The sequence below is a fragment of the Rhinoraja longicauda genome, chromosome 30, assembly GCF_053455715.1.
Source record: "Rhinoraja longicauda isolate Sanriku21f chromosome 30, sRhiLon1.1, whole genome shotgun sequence".
NCBI lineage: Eukaryota > Metazoa > Chordata > Chondrichthyes > Rajiformes > Arhynchobatidae > Rhinoraja > Rhinoraja longicauda.
The window spans coordinates 14,627,093-14,640,289 of record NC_135982.1 but is presented as its reverse complement, the minus strand read 5'-3'; the positions used below and the strand labels follow the sequence as shown (position 1 = coordinate 14,640,289).

The window sequence follows — 13,197 nt, the reverse complement described above, 5'->3', positions numbered from 1 at the left end:
GTGAATAAATGATTACTTATTGTTCTTTTTATTCTAACCTGTCTGTGCGCATTCAAATCCTGGTGCATCCTGTCCCGAAGAATTCCTTCCGCCAACTTTCCCAGCACTGGTGTCAGCTTCACTATCTTGGAGTACCTTGGCATGTCCTTGCTGCTCTTATTAAATAACAGTACAAGATTAGCCACTCTCCAATCTCCTGTTTCAATAGAACTAAAAAATATTTCAGTGAATTTATAGGAAAGAAAATATAAATTCAATTGTATATATATATTTCAGCATATCTCAAATCTACTAATCTCAAATCTACTAATCCGCTTAATTTCCTTTCAATTTGGGATTTCCAAAAGGTAGATAAATTATCACTCAATGGTCTTTTTATTCTCTAGCCACTAAACAACACGTTTTAATTCCAGTCTTTTGCTAATAACTAATAACATTATTAATAACTTATAACTTCTGTTTGTTTCTTTCACCAGGTAATTGCAAAACTGAATGGTTTGACAGAGATGATATAACAGGAAAAGGGGACTATGAAACTCTTGCAAATTTACAAATGGAATATCCGGGTCGTATTTGTAGTAATCCGAGTGGCTGTGAAGTGGAAACAGTGTCCGGAATACCAGCTGCAGACACAGGAGACAACATTGCCCCGTAAAAGAGCAATTACTGAAACTTTAATTGACACTAAGACGTTATTTGAAAGAATATCAATTGTTTGTAAGGATGTTCCTCACATGTTATCATTCTGTGTAGGTGCAACGCTGCCTTTGGATTTACTTGTATCAATGAAGAACAAAGTGATGGGCTCTGTGAAGATTATAGAATACGATTTACCTGTCCTGAATCTTTTTGTAAGTATTAATATTTATAAATAAAGCAGACTTATTGCTTCCTTCAACATTAGGGAATTTTTTGACTATCCCACATTAGCACAACCTATGCAGTGTAGATTATTCAACCTTTATGGAAGTCACCTCATATCATTGGAATCAAAATCAGTGACGGAGTACAACAGTTGGATAACTTTCTAGTCCAGATTGCTATTCAAATGGTAAGGATGAAAATCAACCCAATGGTTCTATGTTCCAAGTTCTATTGCATCTTTATGAAATATTTCACAGTCAGGCTATCTTAACTGGGAGTGAATAATTTCTGGAAAGTATTCACCTGTTTTAACAAATGTGACATCAATAAGGTCCCACAAAAGCAATGTGATAATCTGCCAACTAATCTCTTTTGAAGTTATTCCTTAAGGATAAATATTATTCTAAATACTGCATCAACAGTTTTAAAAGAATATTTTGAGATCTTTTACATTCAGCTGGGACTGCAGATAATTTAGCATTTGGCAAGCTCGTGCTCCTACTGTTTTGAAATGAAATGCCAGCATTGTGTAAACCCTCTGACTCAGAAACAGCATGCAATGAAATATATTAAATTTTTATCCTACCCTAATTAATTGCTAATTTATAAAGAACTGCTTTGTTTCATAATTTGCGGCCCTAAAATTCGTCAGGAGGCTTTTCTGAGTTAGCTAGCTAGATTTTGACTGGAGTGGAATCTCAATCATACAAGTGATCCAATGGACTAGCCCAGTCTTATCTCCTGAGTGGATATCCGGTCTGAATTCTGTTTTCCCTTTCCCTATGTTTTTAGTAGTAAAATTACATTTGCCACCTTCCAATTTGCAAGAATCATTCCATTATCTGTAGAAATTTGAATGATTCATATTATTTTAATAGCCAGCCATTTTTGAACCATGGAATGTGGATTACCAGTTTACAGTTCCATTCATTTCATCAGCACTATATATTTTTACTACCTACTAATTTCCTTTTCATTAGACTCTTGATCCCCTAGCATTTCTGGGAAGTGATTTGTGCTCACCTCTGTCAAAACGCAACAAACTACATGGCTCAAAAATTAATCTATCAGCAGTCAGTAACAATATATTCATGTTTTAATCATGCCACCTCATTGTCTGCATATCCCAAGCTACTCTAAATTTTAAAATGTTGTTCACAGTGCACTCTATTTGTTTCCTTTAACCAGGTAATTGCGTAACCCAGTGGTTTGATCGTGATGATCCATCAGGACTTGGGGATTTTGAAAATCTTGAGAATTTAAGAAAAGCATATCCCAATCAGATCTGTAGCAATCCAACTGCCTGTGAAGTGCAGACTATAGCAGGAATTCCAGCCTCAAGCTCTGGCAACAACATTCAACAGTAAATAAATATGCTTGCCATCTTACTTTGATATTGCAGCTTTATTAATAATATATAATTTAACAATCTTTGTTAACTCATAATTTCTTCCTATATTAAACAGATGCAGTATTTCTACTGGATTTACTTGTATCAACTTTGAGCAGAAAAATGGGAAATGTGAAGATTACAGAATAAGGTTTACCTGCCCAGAATCGTTTTGTAAGACTTCTGAGAAATTTGTTTCATTGAATTCTATTTTGCAAATACTTTTTTTTTTTGTGCTAAATGCTTCACCTTTATATATAATCCTGAACAAATTATCAGATATTCACAGTAAGAAAGGTCCATATTCTAGATGGGTTGAAGTTTTAAATGAACCCACATGACATGCTTTGTTTGTTAGGTATTCCTAACATAATGTTGGGTATTCTTCAAAATCCTTGCAGACCAAAGAAACATTTGTGGATGGAAACACATCCAAACGTCATTATTTCTTTGTTATTTTCTTTCATGGTAATTCTTGCTAATGTGGAAGAGGGGTCGTTGATTGAAAGGATTCGCTAATAAAGATGAAAATGCTGTTTGAAGTGCGGTACAACACTCCTGTGGCTCATTTTATAATTATTTTCCCTGAGGGTGGTTAATTGGCTTTAATCAAAAGATTGATATATATTTTCTCCATTAAAATTGGAAACATGGCAATTTCCAAATGGATTCCCAATGGGAATCACTAATTTGGGATCTGTTTTGAGAAATCAAAGAAAGTTTATTTTAAAATCGTATTTATATATTTACCTCTTAATACCATTAGATTTGTCAAATCGCTTAAATTAATGAAGTACCTAATTTTAGAGATAGGTGGATAATTTCAACTACTGTGGGCATTAAAACCTCAGTCTAATTTGGCCCCAATGCTCAATTTTATTTTAAGATTTGCAATTAAGAACCAATATACGACCAATTTGCAATGAACAGAAAGACATATTTTACATGATTGTTCATTATGTTATTGCTGTTATATTATGTGTGATTTTAAAGCAAGTAACTGACTTAAATGGTGTGTATTCCAGCAGTGGGTGTTCCCAATCTCCTGTCTCATTTCTCAGAGAAAGTATCAGCTTGAAGTTGAAGGGCATTGGTCTCCCAGAAAGTCTGACATTCTGGTTAATTTCCCCAGACTTGCGACGCAATCTACTTTGAGCAGCACATTGCAGCAGCAAGTAGAGCTGCTGCCTCCCTGCTCCAAAGACACAGGTTCAATCCTGACTTCTGTGCTGTTTGTTTGGAATTGGCACATTCTCAATGATCATATGCATTTCGTCAAGGTACTCAGGTTTCCTCCCGCATCCCAAAGGGATGCTGGTTGGTAAATTAATTGGCCACTGTAAATTGCGACTAATATGTGGATGAATGGCAAAATGTAAGGGGGGAGGAAAGAAGAGATGAAGTGAATTTGCAAAGAATAAAATGGCATTAATGCGAATGGATGCAGACACTGTGGCTCCATGGCTCTGTTTCCATGTTGCATGGTTCTATGATACTGGAAATTGTTGCAATGGAGAACTACAAAATGATAGCCTTAATGTTTATAATGTTAATGCTATAATTTTGTTATCATCGGTAATTTCCTAATTTAATCTATATTTGTGAAAGTGGTGTTTAAATAATGGTGGCTGATTTAGTAAAACACTGAGGAGTTGCTTGGTGAGTGTGTTTAAAGATGGTTGTATTACTTGTGTTAGAATACTCATCCAAATCATGGATATAAACCACAAACAAGAATGGACCAGCACAGATCCCAGAGCCACACTACTAGTCACAGTCCTTCAGTCTGAAAAATAAGCCTCCACCACCACCACCCTCTGCTTCCTTCCATGGAGAAAGAACCACTATTTTTCATTGATATATTTGTAATCATTCTATGTTGTACCATTGGGTATTCCTCATTTTATTTTTATTCTTGTTCAAATATGTATGCAAATTCTACTAATTGTTTTTTGGTCATTATCAATGTATTGATTAGTACTAGGAAAGAGACAGTGGGGACATTGCCAAGGTGCTATTGAATCCATAGAATTTACCAAAAAATGCTTCACTGCACTTTGCATCCGACAATCATTCTCAAATGTAATTAAGCCAAACATGCGGCAAAAATGAATTTCTAATCTATCTTGAACTATGTATGACTTCAGGTAATCATCCTGAGTGTTAAATATGCAAAAACATTTTTTTTTTCTGAGTGTTGCAGTCAATAAGTCATACTTTCAAATTACAAATGTAGAAATATTGCTAGCAGTTCATTTTTGCTTTTCTATGAATCAGGCGACTGTAAAACCCAATGGTTTGATCGTGATGACCCATCAGGAAAAGGGGATTATGAGATCCTTCTAAATCTCCAAAGAGAAAATCCTAATAAAATCTGCAGTAATCCAACTGCCTGTGAAGTACAGACAACAGATGGAAAACCAGCCTCAAGCACTGGAGACATTATTCCTGTGTAAGTAATATATTTTTGCTCACTTTTATGCACTTCCAGAGGCATTTAATATGATTGCATGTTATCGACAGTTAACAATATTAATGATCTGTGCAAATTAAAGCAACCTTTTGTATAGGTAGGACAATGATTAGAAGATATGAGACAAGCAGTAGGATCTCCAATTGACAGGATGTAATTAGTGGTAGGAGTACTGAGTTCATCCATTTTGAAGTTTTTTAACACAGTTCACAGGATGTTACAATTGATGAGTGTCCCTTAGCAGAGGTTTAGGGATCAATAAAATCATAGCAATTTTCACAGATCTATTTGTTTATTGTGTTCCTACCTGTCCATATACAAAGGCATTCCAGTGGATTGTCATTAATTTAGAGGAATTTTAACCATCATCTCAAAGATGTTGGAATACATTTAGATGCAAATTATGTCACAAAATCTGGGAAATTTTGAAGGTAGGCTGTAAGTGTTTGACTAAATATACCTGAGGAGCAGACCAATTGTAGGTCGTACAATGGATTGAGAGAAGACATGCCCTAGGTGTTGTATTTAGTTCTAGAATGAGTTTTGATTAACTATGAAGATTGCATTTAAAATTTTTGTTCTAATTGAAAAGTGTGAGATTATTAAAGGGTAATTGGAGATATGGAGAGAACCTGTTTCCTCTGGTGGAGAACTCAACAATAAGGGGCTCTAGCTATAAAATTACAGGTAGTCTGTTCTGGCATGACATCTGTAAACACTTCTTTACACAAACAATCTGGAATCCTGCCTCCAAAATCATGTTGGGAAGTAATCATTCAAACATTAGATTGAATGTTTGCCTCTTAATTGCTAAGAAAATTATGGGATATTAGAAACAAGGAACTGCAGATGTTGGTTTACCGAGGAAAGACACATAATGCTGCAGTAACTCAGCAGGTCAGGCAGCATCCGTGGAGAACATGGATAGGTGATGTTTTGGGTCAGAATCCTTCTTCAGATATGGAGGTTAGACAAGGATTAGGAAATTTACTGTATTTTACTGAATGGTGAATGCAGCCAAAGTGGATGAATAGCCCATTCCTGTCAAGTTATTTTTTTCATTTGAAGGAACATGAATGATCTTGCAGGCAATATTAGCATATTTTCCTTTCATTTTAAATAGATGTGATGCATCCAATGGATTTGTTTGTGAGAATGCAGACCAGAAAAATAATAGTTGCCACGATTACAGAATACGATTTACATGTCCTCGATCATTTTGTAAGTACTGAGTTCTATATTTATCAAGTATATTGGCATGAGAGGTGTTGCTTTTGAGAAAGTCAATCAGGACCAAAGGGCCTGGTTCCATGCCGTGTGACTATTCTTCCACTTTATCATTTTACTTAATTCAATGCTGAATATTTTAGTGAAGACTAATTCTTTCATGTTGTGCAATAGGGAAGGCAGCTGTCAGGCACAATAATACAAGCCTCTTTCCATTTTGCCCGATGCATTGTCATACAGTATAGAAACAGGCCCTCCGGCCCAACTTGTCTACACCGACCAAGCTGTCTATCTGAGCTAGTCCCATTTGCCTGCATTTGGCTCATATCCCCCTAAACCTTTCATTTTACCACAAACTTGTCCAAATGTCTTTTAAATGTTGTAATTGCATCCATCTTTACTACTTCCTTTGGCAGCTCTTTCCATATACCCACCACCCTCCATGTGAAAGAAATGTCCCTCAAGTTCCTTTTAAATCTCACCTTAAATATATGCCCTCAAGCTTGAGACTTCCCGAGCATGGAAAAAGACGATATACATCCACCAATGTATATACATACATTCGCCTCATAATTTCACATACTTCTCAATGGTCATCCTTCAGCTTCCTAAGCTCCAGGGGAATATTTTCCCAGCCTGTCCTTATAATCCATGCTTGCCAATCCCAATAATACCTTTGTGAATATTTCCTACACCCTTCCCAGCCACAGTTTAAGAATAAGGGGTAGGCCATTTAGAACTGAGATGAGGAAAAACTTTTTCAGTCAGAGAGTTGTGAGTCTGTGGAATTCTCTGCCGCAGAAGGCAGTGGAGGTCAATTCTCTGAATGCATTCAAGAGAGAGCTGGATAGAGCTCTTAAGGATAGCGGAGTCAGGGGGTATGGGGAGAAGGCAGAAACGGGGTACTGATTGAGAATGATCAGCCATGATCACATTGAATGGCGGTGCTGGCTCGAAGGGCCGAATGGCCTCCTCCTGCACCTATTGTCTATTGTCTATTAATGACCAGAAATGCATATAAAAGTCCCAAGTGTGGTCTCACCAACAACTTATACAGATACAATATGACATCCCAACTCCTGTACTCAATGCCCTCTTCATCAAAGAGCCTTCATCACCCTGTCTACCTATGTAAGTACTTTCAAAGAACTATATACCTGTACTATGAGGTCTCTCAGTTCTACAGCACTCTCCAGGGCTCTGCCATTTAGTTTTATTTATGTCCTTGTTTAACATTCAAAAATGCAACTCTATGCACCTTGAGTTGGAAACATAGAAACATAGAAAATAGGTGCAGGAGGAGACTATTTGGCCCTTCGAGCCAGCACCCCCATTCATTGTGATCATGGCTGATCATCCACAATCAGTAACCCGTGCCTGCCTTCTCCCCATATCCCTTGATTCCACTATCCCCGAGAGCTCTATCTAACTCTCTTTTAAATTCATCCAGTGAATTGGCTGGCCTCCACTGCCTTCTGTGGCAAAGAATTCCACAAATTCACAACTCTCTGGGTGAAAAGGTTTTTTCTCATCTCAGTTTTAAATGGCCTCCCCTTTATTCTTAGATTGTGGCCCCAGGTTCTGGATTAAATGCCATCTCCCATTCATTGACTCACTTCCTAGTTTATCTAGATGTTATAATCTTATATAACCTTCTTCACTGCATTAGACCACCAATTTTGGTGTCATCTGCAAACTTACTAATCATGTTAATAATGTTGTCATCCAAATCATTGATACAGATGACAAACAACAGCAGATCCAGCACCAGTTGCTGCGGCACAAAACAGGCCTCCAATCTGAATAACAGCCTCTGATGCCATCCACTCATCCAATTTTAAATCCAGATGGTTAGCTCACCCTGAACCCCATGTGAATTCACATTCCAGACTAGCCAATCAGGTAGCACCGTCAATTCCATGTAGACGATTAAAACCCTGCCCACGTTAATCCTGTTGATCACCTCTTCTAAAAAAAACTCAACCGAATTAGTGAGGCACAATTTCCCATACACTATCCTTTGACAATCCTTGCCTATCCAAATACTGGTAGTTCCTGTTCTTCCGAATCCTTTCCAGTAACTTTCCCATGGCTGACATTCGCCTCAGCAGCTTGTAGTTCCCTGGCTTACCTGTGAAGCCCGTCTTAAATAAAGACACATTACCCGTTCTTCATTATTTCAGTACCTCAGCCATGGCTAAAGATGTGGCAACTATCTCAGCCAGGGACCCTGCAATTTCTTCCATAGCATCCTACAATCTGTTAGATATACTTGATCAGGCCCTGGAGATTTATCCATTTTAATACCGCCAGCATCTCCTCTGTTGGAGTGTTAACGTATTCTAATACATCACAATCATTTCCTCTAGTTTTCATTACCACCTCCACACTAAGTACAAATGAGAAATATTTATTTAATACCTCTCCCATCCCATGTGGCTTCAAACATAGACAAGCACATTGATCCTTCAGGGGAACAATTCTCTCCTTTTTTTCTTAATATACTTATAGAATGTTTTAGGATTTTCTTTTACCTTGCCTGTTGAAGCTATCTCATGTCCTCTTCCTGCCACCATGATTTCCCTCTTAAGTGTACCCTTGCATCCTTTAAACTGCTCAAAGGCTTCACAACCCCAGCTGCTTATACCTGACATACTCCTCCTTTTTCCTGACCAGTGCCTCAATATCCCTCATCCACTAAGGTGGCCAAATCTTACCCCCTTAACCCAATTTAAGACTTTAATTTGTGTGTCACTCCTACTCTTTTCCTTAATTTATTATAAAACTAATAGAATCACGGTCACTAATTCCACAGTATTCCTCCATTGACACCTCCTCTATCTGCTAGCAACATGACTCTTGACTCTGATGCGTAATTGATATACTCATGACCAATATACACGCAGAGAAAATAATATTGCCACAGAATATTTTAAAGTGCACTCATGTAACAAATCCACTGCCTTGACCACACTTGAAGTACTCTGCAGAGCAGCTATCAAGAACTGTTGTGGTCTGCTGTAAGCTAGACGTCATAAGGGTTCAAGTTCTACCTCTTGCTATGTGATGATTAGAAGGAGCAGGAGGATGCATGATAGACAAAGAAAAAGGCTATTAGATAGGCATTCCCTAGCCAGACAATTCAAGACCATGAATAATTTTTGAGAATGTGATACCATTAAACACCCTAATTCCCCATCCAGTATCTTACCTTCTCTGTGTCTATATTGCCCAGGAGTGTTTGAATTTCATACCAGAGTTAAGTCATGTTGCTAGTAGATAGCACCTGCGGACTTGTAGCTACTTCTTGGTGTGAAATGCTGTGTAAATGCAGAAGGCATACTGTACTGTTATACGAGTGTATGGTCACATTCAGCAAACCACAGAGGAAGCAGAATCCCTTTAGCTTGGGGTACATCTCGGAGTTCACCCCAGAGTCCACAAAATCGAAAGCATGAAGTCCGTAGGTTAGAACCTGACCTCATTAGATGGAGCCACCCAACATCTTTGTGATGCCATTAGAGCATCCAGTTGGCCAAAATACAAAATAAAAGCCAACACAAAATAAACATTCCAAGCCAATTTTTTTAAACCAAATCCACACCGAACCTAAATAATTGCCCTCCTTTGGGTTCCCTTTTGCACCCGTTTATTTTTCCCCGTGTGGCTCTCCATTCCGTACCTCATCCCCAAGGATGCAGCAGAATTTGGTGGATGACCGCTGCCACAGAGGAGGAGACTAAATTTGTCCTGAGCCTAGAAGATTGGTTTCAGACGACACCTTTACGTGTGCAACAACAGTTTAAATGGCTGGCTAGTAGCCAACAGGAATGCACTGTCAAATTGGCAGTGTTGGTATCACAAATATTGCCATTCTAAGACGACTGCAGATTTTTGTTCCATGAAACCACTTCCATCCACAGGAATAGACCTGGGTAAAAATAGAGGCCAGTCTAATAAACAATTGTCAAATCCCAAAAATGTCTATCAGTACTAGCATCCATAACTGTGAAACCTGTATCGTACATGGCAGTCAGGCTTAAATGAATAAATCAAAGAAAAGGAACAATCTGCTGGAGGAACTCTAGTGTCACCAGTAGAAATATTTTTATTCCAAGAATGATTATATCTATGCAGAGTGCAGAATAATCTTAATCGGTGAACCCATTAAAGAATTTCAGTGGCAGTGGATAAGAACAGACCCAAATGCTTTAATTTACTCACCTAAGTTAATCTAATGTTTAAATTAGTTTAACCAACAAAAACAATAGGCATGATGACTCTAAGTCTTTTCCGTTACAGGATTACCAACTATTTGGTCAATACAATTGTCAACTTCCTGTTCATTCTTTTAATTAGGTGACAAGAAAACTCCATGGTTTGATCGTGATGACCCAACAGGAGTAGGAGATTTAGAAAATCTTGTAAATCTTCGGAAAGAAAATCCCAATCAAATCTGCAGTAAACCAATTGCCTGTGAAGTACAGACAGTTGGTGGAAAACCACCATCAAGCACCGATGACAACATTCCTGAGTATAGAATTCCATTATTTTATTTTGATCCTATTATTCTATTCAATAAGTAGTAGCAGTAAACACAGGAAATTGGGACTAGCGTGGATGGGTATCTTGCTTAGCATGCACAAGTTGTAACAAATGGATATCACATTGCTATACGACTAATTATCTTGTCAGCCATATTAACACATCCTTCTATCTTGATTTAATAGGTGCAGCATTTTAACTGGATTTGTTTGTCTGAATAAGGATCAAACCAATGGAGTCTGTGAAGATTACAAAATACGATTTACCTGCCCTTAATCTTCTTGTAAGTATCAGATATTCCTGAAAGCTAATTTTGGACATTCCAGTTTGGAATCAATAATGAGAGTGAAAATGGGAGTAAAAAGCAAACGTCTTTAAGAGGGTGAAAGACAAGAGAGGTAAAGATCAAAACGGATCATCGTATGAGGTGACAGGGGATTTAAATGAGCAGGACACAAACAAATGTTCTAAATTAGATAAAATAAGAATAACATTATTATTTGAAATTATCAAAGTGAAATAATATGAATGCTTAAATCTGACATAACAGCAGAAAAAGCAAGGAATGCTCAATGCTTGAAAACATTAAATGCAATGTTGAGTTTGGGAAACTCTAATGTGTACAGTAGAAACATGGAATGCTGAGTCTTGAACTGAAAGCTTCTTTGGAATAGAACAGAAGGTCAAATACAGAAAGATTAGCATAGAATAAAGAACTTATTAAAGAGTCAAAAACAAGAACTAAATGGTGAAGTTCTAAAAAGAAATCAGAAAACCAGCTTTTCTCAAGCTTTTATTTAAGGGATGTGGACATCACTAGAAAGACTACCATAAAATGTCCCTCTGTAATTGTGCTGGTAAAGCTGATGATGAACATGAACCACCTTTGCACTTCTAGAGAGGACACTCCCACAGTATTAAAATCGGATGCTGGAAATCTGAATTAAAGGTGGGAAATGTTGGACCAGGCAGATGGTACCTTACAAACTTGAACTTTTTTAAAAGCTGAGACTAGTGTTTGTTTCTATATTAAAGATTTTTGATTTGATGATTCAAAATGTACAAGCAGAGGTGCAGGGACTTTCCTAGTGGCAAGAGAATAAAGGCTTGCCATTATGGATGACCAATCTCTTAATGTGCTTCTGCAGCTATCAATGTCAGATCATTGGAGTAGTATCACCAGTTTTATTTATCAAGCAGCTGCTGTGGAGCCAGGGACAAGAATAATACAAAGATACTAATCAGTTGTTCATTTCTTTTTTTCCCCCCAGTAACAAGCAGACTGCAAATAGAAAAAGAATTACAGGACTGGAATTGGGACCTAAGTGCATCCAGTTTTGCAAATGACTGTTATATGTTATGAAATTGCAATTTAACATTTGTGTATTGGTATGAACAAAGAATTATGTTCTGTTGTCTAATTGCTATTAGTGTAATTTTTGGAATGTATCATGGTTCCAGTAACTAAATATATAATAAATGGTTTGAAAAATGGAAAAGAATTTTAACAGAATATTTATTTTCTAAATATGGTAAAATACTGGTCTCATGAATAACTAGATTCCTTATCTGAAATTTGTTGCTGCAACTCTAGCATTAAAGAGTTTCTTTATTTTGCATTCACCAATTGATGTCACTGTACCCAAAAATTCTTCTTTGATATATATTTAAGTTATGTAATTCATCAGTCTGAAGAAGGGTCTCGATTCCTTCTCTCCAGAGATGCTGCCTGGCCCGTTGAGTTATTCCAGCATTTTTTGTCTACCTTCGATTTATACCGGCATCTGCAATTTTTTTTTCCTGGCATATTGTAATAGTACATATATCACAGAGCACTCACCAGAATTGCAATATACACTAAAAATACTTTGAATTGAGTACCATTTTTGTACACACTCAGGGACCTCCCACCCCTACACACTGAAGAATCTATTGCTTGCATTTTCCTTTGTGGTTGGTATAATTGTTGAGTATAACATATCTTACTGTACCTCTCCTATAATTTTATTTATTGGTAATATCATACTGGATAATTTTTTGGCCTAATTTTACTCACCTAATTGATTTTCCACATTACATGCAGTTTTACATGTATTGAAGAATAGCATCATACTCTCATAAAGGTACTCAAAAATTTGAAAGGTCTTCAGAAAATTACCAGCAAACGATTACTTCCACAGGCTGAAGAATTTATAGCAAGAAGACAAGATTTAGGATTGAAAGACTTTATTCTATGTTCCAATTTCTAAGATTTTTGTGACTTAGAAATTGTTTTACTGAATGCTTAAAAAAAGGTAAAGGTGAATCAGTGCAACACACATTTCTGAGTATCTTGTTATCAGTCACTATCATCAGACTCAATTCAGGACAAGCCTTTCTTGTTAACTATCACTGTTTAATTCACTGTAAAGTTACGAAAAGAAGCCCAAATGATGTCAAGATCAAACTTTTCCACCAGCAAGATATTTATAAGCATGGGCCTAAAAATGAGAGTTGATGTTCACTCAGAAGAACTTGCTTGATTTTAATATCTCATGGATGATATGGGTGCGCAAAACACACTTCTGTGGCACCAGAGGAGGCCATATTACATTCCCCAAAATGCAAGCAGTCATAGACCAAAAAACGAACTGCTAGAACCCAGCGGGTCATGCAACATATTTGGAGGGAAATAGCCAGATGCCGTTTTGGGTTGGAA

At 37.1% G+C, this 13,197-nt stretch overlaps 1 protein-coding gene across 1 annotated transcript in view; it reads left to right on the top strand.

The window, feature by feature from the left end:
- LOC144607890 (mucin-5AC) overlaps positions 1 to 11,847 on the top strand; it is a 66,239-nt gene extending 54,392 nt beyond the window's left edge. The window contains exons 15-23 of the mRNA XM_078425017.1: positions 477 to 651; positions 754 to 851; positions 2,053 to 2,227; positions 2,331 to 2,428; positions 4,532 to 4,706; positions 5,851 to 5,948; positions 10,314 to 10,488; positions 10,685 to 10,782; positions 11,771 to 11,847. Coding sequence (XP_078281143.1) covers positions 477 to 651; positions 754 to 851; positions 2,053 to 2,227; positions 2,331 to 2,428; positions 4,532 to 4,706; positions 5,851 to 5,948; positions 10,314 to 10,488; positions 10,685 to 10,775 — 1,085 coding nt within the window. The 3' untranslated portion in view covers positions 10,776 to 10,782; positions 11,771 to 11,847. The remainder of the gene's footprint in view (positions 1 to 476; positions 652 to 753; positions 852 to 2,052; positions 2,228 to 2,330; positions 2,429 to 4,531; positions 4,707 to 5,850; positions 5,949 to 10,313; positions 10,489 to 10,684; positions 10,783 to 11,770) is intronic.
- Positions 11,848 to 13,197: the final 1,350 nt, after the last annotated feature.